Genomic DNA, 18,829 nt, shown 5'->3' on the forward strand with positions numbered 1-18,829 from the left:
GAATGAAAACTTATTTTATAACATAGATCTAATGTATTAGGTATTTTTATTATAAGCAGAAATATAATATTCTATTGTTACAATGTAAAGTAACCAGCAAGGAAACATTTTTTACGCGCTGCCAATGATCAAATTCAAAATTTCCTAGAATTCATGATGGGCACGTGATTTCGGCTACGTTTCACCACTTAGGTAAGGTGTTTTATTTCGGATGACTAATTTCAGTTAATATTTGCCAGACTAATCCTATATACAATTTCTAGAGATTCCTGCCGGTCGAAGTATCGCGACAATTCTTTTAAAGTGTTGAAACATTTGGAGTGTTTATTTATAATTGAGAATTTGTTGTGTTGGTATATAATATTTACAAGTAATTATTATTTTAGGACAACAGACGGAAAACAGGAGGAAGGGGAAGACGACGATGATGTTTTCTCAGAAACCGAAGAAAGCCAAGCAAAAAGATTAAAAACTAGTCCTAATGAACCTTACTCCTATGACAACAATAACGAAGATGGCCTCATACCTGTCAGAGTTATAACTGAAGACAACGTCGTAGACGATCTTAGTATAGAAGAGATACATAACGATCGAGATACAGATATGTTCATGGTTGAAATTTCAAATAGGATAAAAAGACTACCGCATCAGTTGCAAGATATCGCTAAAGTGAATATACTAGCTCATATAACAGAGTTGGAATTACAGAATGAACAGTGTTAATGTTATGGTAGTTCAGAGATATTTTTATAAGTTACCAGGTATTATAGATAATTTATTACACTAAAAATAAATTAAAAGTGTATGTAAGTATTGATAGAACTCGATTATAGTTGCCTTCACAATAAGTTAGACGCTTTATGATTTGTATGGGTAATAGCGTCTATTTCACCGGTTCTTTTGAATATTATTTAAAATAAATGGCCAGATCATAGCACATTAGATGTATGAAAATACTTGTACTTGAGATCCCCATATTTGGTTACTAAATATTTAGGTCACTAACAGATTATACTTAGATACTGTTCTGAAGCTATTTTCTTGTGGCATTTTAAATTAATTACTATTTAAATGGGAATAAGCCACAATTAAAGGTTAAAATACGTTTATTGGCGTTTCAATTTCCACTTCGGAAATCGTTCTCAAAATACAAACATTAGTAAATTAAACAAATTTTGTTTTTTGTTACTTAGTGAAAAATTCTTCTAATAATTTAATTTTATCTGACTCATCTATATTGACAATTCAGACATACATTATACATTTTAAAGTAGACGACTGTAAAATGATATTGCCAATATTGTTGAGTTGCGTTCCTGGGACGACTTTACTTATAAGATAGTTCATTCGATTACATGAAATCAACTTTAACTTGAGAATATCCGTCAGAAAAGATCATAACATGTAATTCGTCTTAAAAAGACAAATACATGCCATGATGACAGTAAAATTCTCCTGTTAGTGATTCCATAGTAAAATATGAGGGAAAAACCAGGAAAAAAACCTCATAATACTATCCCGACATGGTAAGTATTTGATCGTGCATTTAGTTTACCTTCAATAAACATCAAATTCCGATTTTATATGTTTGTTATTTAAAAAAAAAACGGTTACAGATTTTGTTTAAAGAATTCTATAATAAATTTTTATTTACATTTTTGATACAAAGTGAAATTCATTTAACAAATTTTTTACATCAATTATGTATTGTATATGCATGAATATAATAAATAAACAATTTTAATTATATTTTAAAGGTACACAGGTTTGATAAATGTTAATTTCTAAATAAAAAAAATATATCTATTTATTAAATAAAAAATGCCATAAGAACAATGAACCCTTTTAGCCCCACTTTTCTTACTTAAATAAACTGAGTTGAAATCGCAAGTTCTGAGCTTTTTATATGCAATTGTGTTACACAAATAGGTTCGCATACGATTTTTTTTCTTAAACATTGACATTTGACATTGATAAATAGGACCCATTGGTATTGTTAACTAGGACATATATATCCCAGTGGTAGCCTATGAAAACAATTTTACAGTTTTAAGTGTGGTATGGCGTAAAGAAATTTCTGCAAAGTGGAACTTGACACATTCTGCACAATGTTGAAGTTCGTTTTTCCATTTTCCGTTGAGAACATCTTGCAGAACGTCCACGTGTTCCACCCTCGACTAGCATATGTTCTTCTACATTTATCATGCTTCTTGTCCTCTTGGACGGCCTCCCCATCGACCTTCTTCTTACGTGAACGTTTGACTTAGCCTTTCCAAACTTTATCAGCTCTTCAGCTAGAGCTACAAGAAAAAGCATTTTTTTCCGATGAAGATCGTTGTAGATTATCCAACAGCAGCAACCATAACCAATTTTCCCTAACTGCTATCCATGTCTGTAAACCTGCCATTTTGGCCGCTAAATCCACTCCTTGCATAAAATTGTTGTAGTGTTGTACCTGCCCAGAGGCAATTAACTTCTTTTCTGACCTCATCCTTATCACGGCGTAGTACAGTTTTAAAGCTAAATAAACTCAAATTCTCCTCTAATCAATGTTTTGGTGAGTTTTGGTAGATTTTTCCTGTTTGCAATAACTGTTCCTTCAGATGGAAATGGAACCTCTTTCATGAGCTTCACTGAGGAAAAAATCTGTCAAAACATAGTACTATGTCGTTAAACTTTATTGTACTAGCTAATTTGTGCACGAATCTCTCAACAAGCATTCCATCAACTTGTCCGTCTTCCGTCTTCATAGCATATACATATATGTCATAGGTGTAATCAGTGAAGATGTCACTTCTTACCCATATTTTAATGCCCCTTTTGACAGGCTTCATCGGTAAGTACTGTTTCAACGCAGATCGCCCTTTAAATTTTACCATGCTTTCATCAGTACTCTACCTAGAAGAATCAGTTCAACATTTTTGAAAAGTATACTTCAAACAACGTACAAGTTCGTCTACTTAACGTCTTGAAAGAATTTTGTTTTTCTGGATCATTCATATACATTTTGGATAGTAATAATGTAAATCTATTTCTAGAAATACTATTTTTAATTAACATGTTTCATAGTTTTTGTCGCGGTCGGCATCAGTCTCAAAAAGGTCCGGCTCACTTTGAATGTCTGAAAGATTATCGGCTAAAGATTTAAGTCCCTTTTCAGAAAGCCCTCGTTTCGACATACTGCAAAAAAAAACAATGGGTTAAATATGTCCCGCTTAAAAATACCAGTGGATTATTCCTAGAAAATCAGGAATATTTCTAGCAAAATACTATATTATATTAGAATATGGTGTATCACTGATATAAATGCAGAAAAATATTCACTTACTGTTCAAAAATCGAATGAAAATAGTAAAAAGCGAACATAAACGCATTAAAACGTTGAGCACGTGTGAAAATAAATTTGTATCTCACGCCGGTGGTCACGCAGTGTTATCAATTCAGTTTTATTTTCTTGCTTTTGCACTAAGAATACCACTAAAGCAAAGCTACGTTTAAATCGGGACGCATTTGAGCCAGTAAATATTTTTCAACTTTTAGTGGGACATATTTATACCGAGGGGGCCAAAAGGGTTAACATCAGGTATATTAGAAGTTTTTTTGTGATTTCTATAATTGCTTTTATAGTAGAATATCAACAATAAAACAAACAATATCTATTCACTAAATAGAAATGCAATAAGAACTGAAACAATTAATGTCAGTTATATTTGAAAGTTTTTGTGAGATTTCTATAATTGCTTTCTTAGTAGAATATCAACAATAAAACAATAATTGATAACTGTTTTTAATTATTGGATAATATAATTGGATAATTATTGGAAATAAATTTACCGATTTAAACTGATACATCAAAAGAATCAGATTTTCCTTTTGATGTGTTATAATCTTTGTTTACAATCGATTTCAATCATTTTCGAATCATTTTCATCGGATGCACTATTTTAACTTTGAGAACTAACAATCAAATCATTGTCTGAATCGTCATTTTCAAGATTGATATGATCTATTGCCGTATATATTATTTTGCCAAGTCAAGAAGTTCTTGTTCTAATTTTAAAGCATGTTGACAGCGATTGTACCATTATATTGGTCAAAAATTCATTGCACAAATTTTCAACATCCGCTAGTAAAAAAGTCGTGTTCTTACTTCTAACATATTATTCAAGAGACAGGCGCCCGAACAGGTTCAGTTAAAATAAGATCCGGGTAACCTCAAAGTTGTTCTAGGGTTATGTTTTAAACTTCGGTTTATAAATTTTTATAATGTACAAATCCACTTTTAGCATATCATCTGGAAATAATACGTTTTTGCTCGGTAACCATTGTTACATTTTATCTTTTCGAGATGCGGACGGCAGAAATTTTTGAGACTGTATATTGTGGGTACGTTGTGTTATCAATACCTATAACACTATGTGGTGGTATGGTAAATTAGATATAAGTTTGACCGGAAGCCATCTTTTGTGGATTATAAAGTTATGTCATCATGAAAATCAACTGATTTCGGTTAAGACTTAAAATAAGTGAATCATTTGATATCAAACCATTTTCTCACCCAACATGAACTATGATTAACCTTTGAGCTTTCGTCCATATAGATAATTAGTAGACCGTCCGCACAACGGACGGATTGATTTATTTGTCTTAAAAATTTTTTTTTAACTCTCGAATGTTATTATTTCGGTATTGAACTTTCGGCTTCATAATATTTTGTCATCGATAGCCAATGTATGTACGTTTTTTACGTAAACGCTAGGTAAAACCGCCAAACTTGACGTCTTCTTTGAATTTTTGGTGTAACCGTCTAAGAGTAGGTTCTGTTTTTCATATGGTTAGTATTTTCGTATCCACATCATTTAAATTCTTTTTTTTTTGTGTTTGGCATTTATTATGTTTTGTATGGAAGAACGAATGTTTTCCTTCAATATTATTTATTTGCTTGACAATATTTAAACTCTGCCCTTGTTTATACTAACTGCTTTTGCAATATTTTCTTGTATTTTTGCCAAAGGAATTAATACTTCTCACGTTCTATCATCAACAACGTCTAAGTAATAAATTGACTAACATCTTTCCAATTTCAACCATGACTCTAGTTAACTACATAACGACTGAAAAAAAAATCTTGTCTCTTTTCTGTAACTACTTAGCGGGTTGAAGTTTGGAATATTTTTAGTCTGTTAGATCGAAGCACTTTGATCTAATAGTAAATTGATTGAATTTTTTCTTAAGCAGTCAATATGTTCTTCTTTCGATTGAAGAGGTGGCCAAGTGGGCCGTGGATTAGATTCCATCTTGGCATTCAAATCTACAGACTATAACTCTCGACGATAAAAAACTGATGGTTAGATTTCGTTCGAAAAAATAATTTTAAAGTCCTCCTTGAACGGACAATAACGACTAGGTTTTCAACGATGAAGGCCCATGCCAATATTTTCTTCGATCATTTTGATATATGTATTATATGGACACAATAGTTTTTAACACTAATATAACGTACAATATAACCTACGTGTTCGGTGGTATACACTCGACTGAAATACAGGAACGACTAAGCAACTGAATACTTAATTAAAACTACAACGCTTAAGTGATTTATTTTCTTATCAGACTATTCACATTATTAGATTAATAGTCACCTAATTCTTTTGCGACTAATATATTTGAATTTCTTATTGTGCAGTTTTCCGAATAATCGCCAAAGCTTCTTCAATGATATTATCGTTGGTAACAATATCAGTAAAGTTGATAGGTTGTCTTAAAAATATTTCATCAATAAATCCTCTTCTTCAGGTATCGGCTTCTATCGTGTCGCCATTGGAAGAAAAATTAAAAGTTTAAGATATTGTTTCATTTGACAAAAGACATGGTTGTCGTTTGGAGCAAGATCTAGTGAATAAGAGAGGTGTTCCAATAATTCTAAGGCTAATCACGATTTTTTTTACATAAAAACATGTTATTTGTAGACAAGGTAATGTTCCTGCAAAAGCAAAATACACTGCCCCACAAAATTAACAGACCACGTTAAATTCCAAAGTTTTTTCGTTTTAGTTTTGTTGCCCTGTATAGTAAGTAAACATATTATCAAAATATAATTGGCTTCCAGCCTTTTATTAAAAGATTGTTATTTTCTGCGGCTGAAAATAAAATTTTTGTTAAGGTGCTCTCGATAAATTGAACATTTACGTATAAAATAATGCTTGTTAAATTGATGGTGTATTACTTCAGGGAAATACGATTTTCTCTTAAAAATAGCATACCTAATAAGGCAAAATCTATAATTATTTATCTTTTGTAAACATTAACTTACACTCTTATGATTATTCCCAAAGACGAGCCTTGTACTACTTAACAAACATTTAAAATTTTAAAGAGTGAATATTGCATACAGTATTACTCTAATCAAATAATTATTCTTTTCACGTAGCGAACCCCCAGATATATTATGATTGTTATAAAAAATATTTATATCTTACTTTATTTCAACACTTACTATGTGACTGAAACACCAAAACATATTATGAGGCAAACACCAGTAGGAAGAAGGTCAAAGGGAAGACCCAAACTCAGATACATGGAACAAGTGGAACAAGATCTGAAAACACTTAAGATTACCAACTGGGAAAACAAAGCAAGGAACTGAACAGAATGGCGGAAAATCCTAGAACAAGCCAGGACCCAGAAAGGGTTGTCGAGCTACTGATGATGATGACCATGTGATATAGTATTCAGATTATTATTTTGTCTATTTAAAAAAATATTTGTTATTATAGTACATATTTCAAAACCTCAAGAATAAAAAAAAAAATAAATTCTAAAAACATTACCTATTGTATTTCCATACTGAATTCAATATAAAATAATATTAAAAATCACCGTTAGAAGAAAAATAATAAATACTCTATTTTACTAATGCAAAACTAGTTTGACTGTGTGACTATGAGAACGCACTAAGAGAGTTAAACATTTTCAGCAATCTCTGATTTCATCGTTTCGTTCGTAGATTGACGTCACCAAATAAGTGTGTCCGGTTCACGAGATTTTGAACTCAGTCTAAGTAACTTTTTTACACCAACGAAAGACACGCTTGACTTAAAACATGGTATCAATTATTGGTGGCAAAGTAGACTAAGCGGGTTCAGTCCACTTTGCTTTTACAGCAGATTCAAAATGTAAAGAAACATGTGTTATGATACTGCCATCTAGTATAGTAATTGGAAAGTATGGTTGGTCCATCTTGCATTTTATGCTTTACTATAAAAGGCATCAAATATTGTCATAAAGTAGAAAACTGTTTTTTGTGGATCAATCCACTATGCTGCTCTTAGGCTTATTTCATTGCAGATACTTGAAATTGTAAGATATGTTCAATATCTATTTTACCTGAAATATTTCATGAAAAAATGCAAATCTTAGCTTATCGACTAATATGCGTTCTAACTTATTTTGAAGGCTACTAAACTTTATGTTAAAGAACATAATATGTAAACTACATTATTGTATATTAGAAGTAATACATAGACTCTCAGGGACCTGTCTACTGTGTGCCACTTACACGTAGCAACCAAAATATAAATAAAATAATAATCACAATCGTTAAGTTTTTGTAGTATATAAATTTAGCAGTACCTATAAACAGGAATAAAGTATTAAAATGTAACTGGTATTTTTGTAGATATTGCAAATTATTGAAAACGTTATTTTTTATGTAAAGTGTTGGTACAGTTGGTTGTAGCGTAACGACGTGTAGATCTCATTGATAATGTACGACGGGCATGAGATGAAAAAGTTTATATGTATATATTCGTAAACAAGGATGTGTAATGGTAACGTTTGTGATTATTTTTTATTATATCTTTAAAATGAAAACAAAAGTATTTTGCACACAAGCACTATGACGGCCCTATAAGGACTGGTGTTAAGAATAAGAGTGACACAAAATAAGACAGTATTTCAATATTTTACTCTGTGATACAAATCTTGAGTATAATTTGGCACAATTGGCAATATTAATGTGGCACAATTGGCAATAATAGTAATGTGGCATACTTGAAAATTATGCCATATTATTAAAGTTTACAAAATTTAGTACTACTATATTTTTATGGTTAATTTCCAAAGCTCCGTAAGTCTAAATCTTATATATTTTTCTGGGAACAGTTAAAGAGTCGAAGTGGTAATCAATTTGGGACAGCAAAACAGGAATTTGCTGTTTCGCATGTTTCATATAACAGATCCTTAAAATTAACTTCTGCTTGTCAAAGATACGACGTTGTCTGAGATTTTGCTTATCTGCGCAGAAGAAAAAACGAGATAATCGAATAAACAAGGATACACCGAGCGGCCGCCTGTCCCTTTTTTTGTCTACATGAGACTGTAAACAATGCTTATTATGTCACATTCGAGTGAGAGCTCAGCACTTGTAGTCAGTCACTGTTCTCTAGTGCGCATTATAAAAGGCGGTACCAAATCAAAATTTTCAAACTTTTTCCTATACTTGTCAATCCAATCTGATTCCAATCAACTGTTTGTTGACAGCACTTACTTGACTTATTTCCTAACTTCTTGAGGAACATACGACATCCAGGAAATCCCGATTCTACCTCAAAACTTTTTTGACAAAAGCAACATCTGGTTTCCTAAGAGTAGGGCCAAGCCACCTCTACTTCCGAGACCTCTCTTCTCCACAATTATAAAATGGTCTCAGGCGACAAAATATTCGACTGATTCGACTAACACTACGATGGATAAATACCTGGAGTTATGATGCTGTTTTTATATCGATGTTCCAAGTGTTACAGACGTAGGAGGGTAAAGCTGAATAAATGCTGCGTTTTCCTTTCTAATGCGACTTTTAATATCTCCCGGGACTGTTGCATTAAATCTTATTTCTTTGGTCATAGATTGATATTGAAATACCTCACACATATCTCTTATAATATTAATTATCATTCGAGCTATAGTATACTGTTCCAAAAGATCCCATAATACGCGATACTTTGCTCTACAGAGAGTCTTAATCAGATCCTCACAATTACGATGTGCTCTGAAGTCTGCCTCTTCTTTCAGTAATCTGGGTTTGATAGACTATTTAACCCTGTTCAGTATAATCTGGACAAGAATGTTTCTGGACACCGAGAGTAGGCTAATACCTCTTTAGTTATTATAGTTCCTAATATCTACCTTCTTTGAAAGTTTGGCAAGAACAGCTTGTCTCCATTTTCGAGCGACCTTTCTTCCTGCCAAATCCGTTTAATTAGCGGGTGAAATAACAGCACAAAGGTATCTTCATCTGTCTCAACCAATTACCAGGAATATTATACGCGCCAGGGGCCTTTCCATTCCTCATAGTTTTTAAAATCACTCTTATTTCTTTATTAAAAGAGACCTCCAGAGATATCTCTTGATCTAACAGAAAAGCCTGTATTTCCTGGTTTCTATTCTATCGGTTTAAAAGTTATAGAAAATTTTCCTCCCATCTGTGAAGCTGTTGTCTCTGAGTCGTTAAGAGCTCACCCTCTTCAAATATTTCTAAGAGTGAACTGATAAGATTCAGAGTTAAGTACCCGAGAAGCTTTCTTTACTTTGAACGTGCTGACACAAATATGTCTAGATTTAAATACATGCCTTTTTTATAGATTTTGAAAAGCTTTTGACACGGTACGCCATGATAAGCTGAGACATTCTTGAAAGAAAAAACATTGATAATAAAAACCTGAGAATAATTCTGAATTTGTATGACTATTTTGTATTCTGACTATCAATCCACTTCCTTTTATCCCGGCGTATACTTCTTTTTACTCTTTTATTTACCACTGCATATTCCTTTTGTGCCCTCGATCGCCATGCCCGTGTTCCGCTATGATTTAATTTCTGTTTGCAACCTCTAATAATATGGGCTTTTATTAATCAATTAAAAATTAAGTCGTTACAATATTTTAGTCATAGATGTTTCACATATTTTTAAAAAAGGTTTCAATACAAAAAAATTGCCTCCCAAAAAATGTCGCAGAAGGAAGTTACCGTTTCCGTCTTTTTAATGAAAATATTTCATTCGGTTTTCGGATTTAGGAGGAAACAAACTAATATGTCAAATAGATAAATAAAGCAAAATGCAAAAATTTTGAATTACTGAATTTTAAAATATTGCCATAAATGTATTGAATGCTAATTGGTACAGATAAAATCATAAATTAATTTGTTTACTGTACTTGTGTCAATTTAATGTTTAAAATATACGAGATGATATGGGGAGGCGACAATATAGGACTTTGTGGGTAGACTACAAAAACAAAACGGTTTTCGTCCGAGAATAGATCTACTGTTTATAATTGCTGCATATTTTCTTTATTATTTTAATATCCAATGTTTTTCAATACACTTTATTCACCAAATATATACACTCGCGATCATAAAATCCGGGTCACCTGGAAAATTTCAAGTTTCTGGAATATTTTTGCCTCTGGTGGAGTAATAACCTTTTTTTTAGGTTAACGTATTTTTATTTGTCATTAATGTTTGTTTTGAAAGAAAAAAAAAACGGTTTTTTATTGTTTTTATTGAAAAAACTGAAAACAAAATAAATTGTTGATAAAACAGGCATACGAAAAAAAATGGAAAATACAGAACGTGGTAAAATGTCAGTGAAATTTCAATGACTAATATCGTGTATTGCCTCCACTTGCTCTAATGACTTCTTGCAGACGACGGGGCATACTCTCAATTTTTCTCCGGATTACATGTTGTGGTATGTTATTCCACTCTCTCACTAACAGATCCTTAAGCTCCTGTCCGTTGTTAGGAGGAGATGTTAAAGGTTGAATACGTTTTTTCAAATCGTCCCAGATATGTTCGATGGGATTCAGGTCCGGAGACCTAGCTGGATAGGGTAACCTCGTAATTCCAACCTCGTCCAAGTATTGCATACTGATCGTGGCAACGTGCTTTCGCGCATTGTTTTGCATAAAAACGACGTTTTCTCCAAGCCTTGCCATGGTATGCATAACATGTTCTTCCAGAATCTCCGTAATGTCCCTTCGTGCAGTTAAGGACCCATTTTCGATGAAGGATAATTCTGTGCGGAAGTCGGAAGATACACCTCCCCAAGCCATGACCGAGCCTCCACCAAATGGCATTCTTGGAGCAATGCAAGCTTGTGAAAATCATTCACCGGTTCTCCTCCAAACTCTTACACGTCCATCGGATCCAGTTAGGCAGAAACGGAATTCATCTGAGAATAACTCTTTGCTCCAATCGTTAATTCCCCAATGCGCATATTGTCGAGCAAAAGCTAGTCGTGCAACTCAATGCGCCAGGCAGAGTGGCGGTCCTGTAGCCATTACCCAAGAAGATAGTCCAAAAGAACGAAGTCTTCTCCTGACTGTTGCAACGCTAACATTGCCATTTCGTACTTCCTGTAGACGATTTAGATGCATAATCGCAGTTGAGGTCCGGTTTCGTAAAGCCTGAAACACAAGAAAACGGTCATCTCGTACCGTGGTCAGTCTTCTTCGTCCAGAGCCAGGTTGTCTGGATAGCAAACCCTTCTCCTGAAAGCGTTGAAGCACTGGTTGAACCGTAGAAAGGCTTACGCCAACAGTTCTTGCGACTTGCCGTTGAGTGTGACCATCTTTCACAAGAGCAACAATTTGTGCCGTTTCAACAACAGTCAAGGGTATTTTTGGCAAAAAATAAACAATAATAAACACTAATAATGGCACTAATAAACACTAATGGTGGCAATAATAAACGTTTGTTCGTTGCGTTTGAACAAAAAGTCGAAGCACAAATGATACATTTAAAACAAGCGGCAGTTACAGGTACCGTTAATTTTGGGAAGTGTGCGCTTTCCCGCGAAATCGGCAGTATTCAAATTTTTTGTTGCAAAGGAAACCGCTAAGACTACAACAATTCTCAGAAACATGCATTAGTTTGTATTTGTGTTATTATTATTTACGATAAAGCTCGTTAAAAATGAAATATCGGTGATTTTCAAGGTGACCCGGATTTTATGATCGCGAGTGTATATCAACAAAGTGTAGGTTCTCAATATGCATTTTTTACTGCTAATTAATCTCGAGGCTTGCTTTAAGTATATTCTTCTTGTAGTTTCCCCATCATGTAACTCATGTCTTCAGACTCTTATGCAATCACCACTCGATCACCTGCGAAGCATTAGTTTCACCCTGGTATCCACATCTTTCTTAAATTTCTCTCTCTCTACATACCAGTGAAAACTACAATATTCATCCTTTTGTAACTTCATTTGGATTGGGTGTATCGTTTAGACGTTATGTTGTGTTGTGGTGAACTTTTTTGACAGAAGCAGGGATGGGAAAGTAGTTGACTTACATTTTATTGGTCGGTGGAGGAGGTTTTTGCTACTGCTAAGTTCTAAGGGATTTTTGCGGAACTGCTCTTAGATAGAGTCTTATTTTTGGGAGTTCTGGTGAGTACTTGCCCTCAGTGATGGCATGTTTTTTTGAGGATCTCCTTTGCAATGATGCTCTAGCTGTTGATAGTTCGTAAAACGTACCTTTTGCTAAGAGTTTCGATCCGGTTTTAGATTCTAGGGATATTGTCTAGGTGATTCTTCTCAGAATTTTCCTCTTTGTGACCATGAGTTGGTTCATTTACCTTTTGTTGATTGCTGGGTAGAGTCTCTCTCTGTACTCGACAATTAGCCTAATGAAAGTTTTGTTAGTGTGTAGGAGAGCATCATTATTAATATTCCCAAATTTACCATTCAATGTTTTCATGAAGTTAGCTCCATTTCTCACCCTATCTAGAGTATTTTTGAGTTGTTCTAGTTGAGTATTTTTGTAAATTCAACACCCACATAGGACACCGATGGTCTGAATGAGCCTCTCTCCGTTGAGCATTATGTGGTTGTTTTCCAGGTATCGTTGGGAACATTTGATATGTCAGAATAGTACCATTTTTGGTTTTTGTTGGGTTTAATGCTACTCTGTATTTATTGCACCACCTTAGGATGGAATCAAGGTGTACTTGGGTCTTATTAAAAACAGAGCGCTCTCTCCAGTTACGGTTGGGAGGTCCTGCGGAGAATAGGACAGTGTCGGCACTCTATAGGAGGATGTTTTCGGATCTGTTGTTGGGGATAGGGAGGTAGCTAATACTTGATTTCGCTCAAATCACCATAAATTCCGTTGTCTGTACTATTTATATACTGTATTTAGGTTAAAAATCTATTTTTTTTAAATTTATATTAAATTGCATACTTCAAGTTATAATTAAATGGTATTGTAAACATCATTATATCTCCAATATTTATTTTTGGCAGTAACTATCATGTAGTTTTATTTTTTAAACGGTAAATATTTAGGATAGTTCCATATAGGATTGAAACACTGAGATACTACCATAAACAGTACTGTTCGTAGTATCTTTTCTGTAGAAAATCCATTGGTTATCTTGAAATACATAAATAGGCATAATATCGTAACAAAACTGTAAGTTTTAAAATACGTGCAATAAATATTACCGTACTAGATTTGTATTCTGTACAAAAATACTGTTGCTTCCTCTTGGATACTTTATAAGTGCCTTAAAAGTTTAGCAGATAGTTTTTTTATTAATAGGAATGAAATTACCTATAGTATATCAATTCTTATGTTATTTTCTCAAAATTTTAGGTAACATGTTTAAGCTTTTAAATTTATTTTTACTGTATAAAGGACTGTAACAAAAAGGTAATTTGTATATGTGTAAGTAAGCTTAGTTTTTACATTCCAAGTCACTATATTGTAAATATTTTAAACTAGATTTAATAATAGTTCTTTGTTAGTGTTTTGATCATTAAATCTGTCTAGGTATTGTACTTATAATTAAAGAAAATAAAATAATAAATATATTTTCTTTTGCACAATTTGTTTGTTTTATATGCCACTATACTTACATTACTGGCTCTGGAAAAAGTAATATGTATGTCACAATAATAAATTAGTGCAAATCTTTGCCTTTGCTGATGATATCAATATTCTTGGGAGAACAAAAAACGCTGTAAGAGGCGTATGTAGCATTAAAAGAATCAGCTACAAAAATGGGTTTAATAATAAACACCAACAAAACCAAGTATATAAAAATAAGCACGCAAATACAAATCCTACGATCACTTGTTATATAAAACGACGTTATCGAAGCAGTGAACGAATGTGTATACCTGGGAGCGCTCCTTAACACTGAAAATACTACCGCAGAATTTGCACGGCCAACAGATGCTAGTTTGGCAATCTCATCCTTAAATCCACAATTAATTCGAGAAATACAAAACTAAAACTCTACATAACAATAATACACCTAGTTCTAACATATGGTTCAGAGACCTGGACTCTAACAAAAAGTAATGAAAACATATTAGGATGTTTCGAAAGAAAAGTACTAAGGCGAATCTATGGAGCAGTGAATGACAATGGAGTGTGGAGAAGACGATACGTAAACTTTATAGAATATACCAGGAACCAGATATCATAACATATTAACATAGGACGTCTGGGGTAGATAAGGCATGTAATGCGGATGGAACAAAATGCCCCAGCTAGAAAAACGCTCCTTGATAGACCCATTGGTAAGAAAGAAGAGGAAGTAGTGTTGCCAGGTGACATGAACCATTTTGCGGTAGGGCGAACTTGAAAAATACGGTAGAAAAACCATAAAGATGTCAAATTTGTTGTTTTTTACATTATCTAATGCCAATGGTCTATTTAAATGCCTTTTTATAACAGTACGTTCATTTGTAAATAATTTTTACCGGAAAATACATACAAAATTTTTAATAACATAATTTTTATTAAAAAATTAACCTAAATAAAATTTAAAAACATTAACTCAAATCCAAACTAAACCTGAAAAATATGGTAAAACAAAACACAACACTGAATTATAAAAAAAATCAACCATTAGATCTCGTCAATATCCGAGTTCTGCTCATAAATGTTTTTATTAAGAAGTTTTCCTATATCATTTTTTACCTTAAAATTATAGCAACTTCCGTCTGAGCCAACTATTTTCTTACCATGTAGTAGTGCCTAAAGAGGCTTTGTGATTAATGTATTTCTCTGCTTATTTTTTAATGTATCTTCTTTCTACATTTGCACTCGAATGGGAAAAATTCTTTCTACATTTGCACTCAAATGCGGTAAGGTCAATACATTAAAAACAAGTAGGGATAAATTGGGGAACATATTTAGTCCACTACCATAATTCATTTCACTTAATTGACTCCAAAATGCTAGTATATCATTAGATTCAGGCAACTCAGTGTTTCATAAAAGTCTCCACTCATTATTTAATGATTGAAGATCGCCCTGATTTATCCCAATATTGCCCAATTTTGGTGAAATATGTGCAATTGAATTAATTTTTCTACTTCGCACCAAATCAGGATATATGAACTGCAAATCTTTCAAGATGTTATTTTTTATGGGAAAACTTTTTAATAATTGGTCCATACGCTCTATATAAAATTCTAAACACTTTAACTTTACAAACTCTAAATCATTTTTATCTACACTAGACGTAGAAATGTCAGAACCAAAATACATCTCCTGTATATAATGTATATTGTTTTGTCAAATGCTTTAAATTAAAAAAATGCAGTAGAATAAGGTGTTAAAACGGCAGATCTACCGTAAAAACGGTAGACCTGGCAGCACTAAGAGGAAGACCTAGAACAAGGTTACTTAATAACATGGATGAAGACATGAGAAATATGGGAATACGTACTTGGCGGAGAAAGGCGATGGATAGGAACAACTGGACCCACGCAGGGTTATAAAGCCAGAATGATTATGATACTTAAATTACAAATAACTACAAAGCGACGGAAGTATGTGTAGTCTTACCAGACTTAGATATTATTTTATATGGAACTAGCTGACCCTACAGACATGAGTCAAAAAATGAGTAGAATGAGTTTCCGTTTCCGGAAATGGTGTGAATTTGACTTCACCACTGGCACAACACAATGCTGGAGCTTCACCTTTAGACTTAAATGTCTTGCAATATGGATACACAACGTTCATTTGTCCAATAGTAAGGATTTGCTGTAAACTGATTCCAAGGATACTTTACTTACATTGAGACAACAATAAGACAAAAAAATATAAACTTAAATTTATTTCAAAAATACAAGTTATTCTTCTTGTACAACAGTTGTTTTTTCAGATACATAAAGCCCATCTAAGAATTTACGGATATCCTTATTTTTAACTGTTGTGGATTGTTGAATAAGGGCAGCTGACTTTGAAACATCCTCCAATGAGTTTCCTTCAATGATAAGTTCATCCTTTTGTTTGGTGGAGTTTACGACTGTAACACCAGGGGCCATCTTTACCCTAAAAAATTTAAATTATTCACAGAAACCTGTTTTTCATCATAATTTTTTCACAAAATCACAAAATTTAGTAATTTACAATATTTAATGTTAAATAGAATAACGAAAAGTATTGCCCTATAGTATCTGCATATTTCCTGAAATTGTTACTAGGTAGAAATTATATTAAAAATTGTAAACAAAGGAATCCTGGTTCTTCTCTTTAATCTGGAACATTATTCTATAGTCTACTCTTTCATAGACTTCCCATTTTATCTACTGAGTAGATTAGTTAGTCTGATTAAATCATTAGTGTCTATAATATGGTGTCCAGAAAAATAGTTAATTCTTGTAAGATGTATAAAAAGAAACTATGAACTAGAAATTTGTTAGAAAAAATAGACAGATTAAAATTTGAAAGCATTACAATACTATTAAAGGAATGTATGGACAAAACTACAAATTTTTAACCAGATAATAATTATAAATAAATAATTACTTTCTGTCAATATCTTTTTAATTATTAAATGTTCAGAATAGTTTTGAGCTAAGTGCCTTTAAAGGATTATTTATCTTATATACCCAAGAGCCAACATAGCAACATTTAAGTATATGGATTTTAAGGATTCAACAAATACAATTTATTCAGAATATATAGGACAACTTACCTTCTAATGTATTTTTCTCCCAAGAAGTTTCTGATTTCAATAACTGTGTTTCCTTCGGTGGTAACACAGTTAATGGGAAAGTGGGCATATGCAGCTCTCATCTTGTATTGGTATCCTTTTGTAACACCCTTTAACATGTTTTCAACATGAGAGCATACTGTTCTGACAGCAGCTAATTCTTTCTTAGTACCTATAAAAGCATTTCGTAAGAAAAGAATAAAATAAAAATAGTGTTTAAAAATGCATATTACTTAATTGACACTGAGTGTCCAAATCAAATTATTCATACCAGTAGTAAAAATTAATTGACTTAAGCAAAAATAAAAACAAGCATACTGAAACAGGGAAAACAGCACAAAGGTTAGTTGATTTTACACAATGTGGTACTTATTAAATAAAAAAGATATGTATGTCACTGAACAAAGAAAGTAATAGAAATTTTCTGATTAAAATGAAAATCTGCAAACAGTCCATTATTCTACAGGAATATCTAATCAGTTTTTGAACTGACTACATGCGTTGCATCCACCTTAAATTTTCATGAAATAAAACAACTTTGTAGACATTTACAGAGAAATTGAATCATTAGAATATTTCAAAATGAATATATTCCAACACGGAGTTGCTGTGTACAATACAAAGTAGACAGTTGTTTCTACTTTTATGCATGAAACTCAGTCTTAGATAGTTTTCATCAGTTAAATTTTATTCCCTACACTGTCACAATATTTTCACATTCACTACACTTTTTTTGTTTTATCCTGTTCTACTTTAATTCTTCCAGCTTTCTTCTACTTCCACTTATTCTTCTAAAGTACCCATATGAACCTAATCAACTAACACTTACACACTTTACTCTGATACCTTAGAATACAAAACAAAATACTACTTACCGAACCACTTCTCTACTTTCAGTAACCTGGGGTTGATCATTCGAATGTCCAGGGTAAGATGTTTGAATGATCTCTTAAGAGTACCTCTGGGTCCTTTTACAGTTACTACTCTTGATTTAGCGGTTACTGTAATTCCCTCAGGAATTTTTACCGTTTGGTTTGTTACAATTTGCTTCATTTTAGCCCTAAAAATAAATCATACTATTAGAAGGTGAACACATTAGAAGGTCTACATACACATAACCTAAGTGTTATTTGTTTTTAAAATATTTTGGGGACTGGTGTCAAAAATTAAAGTAAATTTTATTAAAACAGATTAAATAATATCCAATTTTCATAAAAACACTACCTAATTAGTTTAAAATTTTAGGATGATTATAGAATTTTATTCAGAAAAATTTACCTACCTACTTGTGACATAAAATGGACAGAAAAAGAGAGAATTGTTGACAAGCTGTCAGTTTTGAAACAGCATCACCTTTGGTTTTGGCAGAAACCTATGTGTTCGTGAATTCAATACTAAAATGGAACCGAAAGCACACGAATTCAAATTTCCAAGGAGAACGTTGTCGGATTGCAAGATTTTATCAGTATTGACTTCCAATATGAAACAAAAATATTAAATAACATGTTTCTGAAACTATTTTCTCGTGGAAGGTTTTTCGCTTTATTATTAACTTATATTAATTTATATTAATTATGTTAATACTAATTAATTTTTTTTTGCTGCAGTACCTACGACAAAAAAATCAATTAACTTTGGTTTATTCCTATAAGTATATAGAAATGTATAAAATATAATTATTATAATGTAATGTTTTGTATAATAAAGTAAGATCTGAAAGTGTAAATAGGTACATTAAAACAGGTTAATAAAATCGAAAATAGATTTCTAAGTAATACAATGTTTTGTTTTAATTTTTGTTGTTCTG

General features: G+C 32.4%; 2 protein-coding genes across 3 annotated transcripts in view; one reads left to right on the top strand and one right to left on the bottom strand.

Moving 5' to 3' along the window:
• Window positions 1–13,463, top strand: part of LOC140439420 (uncharacterized) — a 43,073-nt gene extending 29,610 nt beyond the window's left edge. Inside the window, exon 3 of the mRNA XM_072529317.1 lies at window positions 387–13,463. Coding sequence (XP_072385418.1) covers window positions 387–723 — 337 coding nt within the window. The 3' untranslated portion in view covers window positions 724–13,463. The remainder of the gene's footprint in view (window positions 1–386) is intronic.
• Window positions 13,464–16,122: 2,659 nt separating this feature from the next.
• LOC140439421 (large ribosomal subunit protein uL6) lies at window positions 16,123–18,446 on the bottom strand. Of its 2 annotated transcripts, none has more exons than XM_072529319.1 (4): window positions 18,305–18,446; window positions 17,898–18,082; window positions 17,005–17,194; window positions 16,123–16,358 (listed from the first exon to the last, which is right to left on the bottom strand). In XM_072529319.1, exons 2-4 carry the CDS (start codon window positions 18,073–18,075, stop codon window positions 16,157–16,159), a joined length of 570 nt encoding a protein of 189 aa, XP_072385420.1. In that variant the 5' UTR covers window positions 18,076–18,082; window positions 18,305–18,446; the 3' UTR covers window positions 16,123–16,156. The 2 variants fall into 2 exon arrangements, with proteins under 2 accessions (XP_072385420.1, XP_072385421.1); XM_072529320.1 differs by lacking the exon at window positions 18,305–18,446 and adding an exon at window positions 18,247–18,294.
• Between the last annotated feature and the right edge of the window lie 383 nt (window positions 18,447–18,829).

Source organism: Diabrotica undecimpunctata, chromosome 4 (genome assembly GCF_040954645.1).
Source record: "Diabrotica undecimpunctata isolate CICGRU chromosome 4, icDiaUnde3, whole genome shotgun sequence".
Lineage (NCBI taxonomy): Eukaryota > Metazoa > Arthropoda > Insecta > Coleoptera > Chrysomelidae > Diabrotica > Diabrotica undecimpunctata.

Bases quoted from the DNA above. Each gene is read 5' to 3' on its own strand.
- LOC140439421 (XM_072529319.1), bottom strand. From the start codon at position 18,075: ATGAAGCAAATTGTAACAAACCAAACGGTAAAAATTCCTGAGGGAATT. The intron at 17,195-17,897 runs GTAAGTAGTATT...ATGCTTTTATAG, and splicing joins GAAAGTAGAGAAGTGGTTCG to GTACTAAGAAAGAATTAGCT. The intron at 16,359-17,004 runs GTAAGTTGTCCT...TAAATTTTTTAG, and splicing joins GGAGAAAAATACATTAGAAG to GGTAAAGATGGCCCCTGGTG.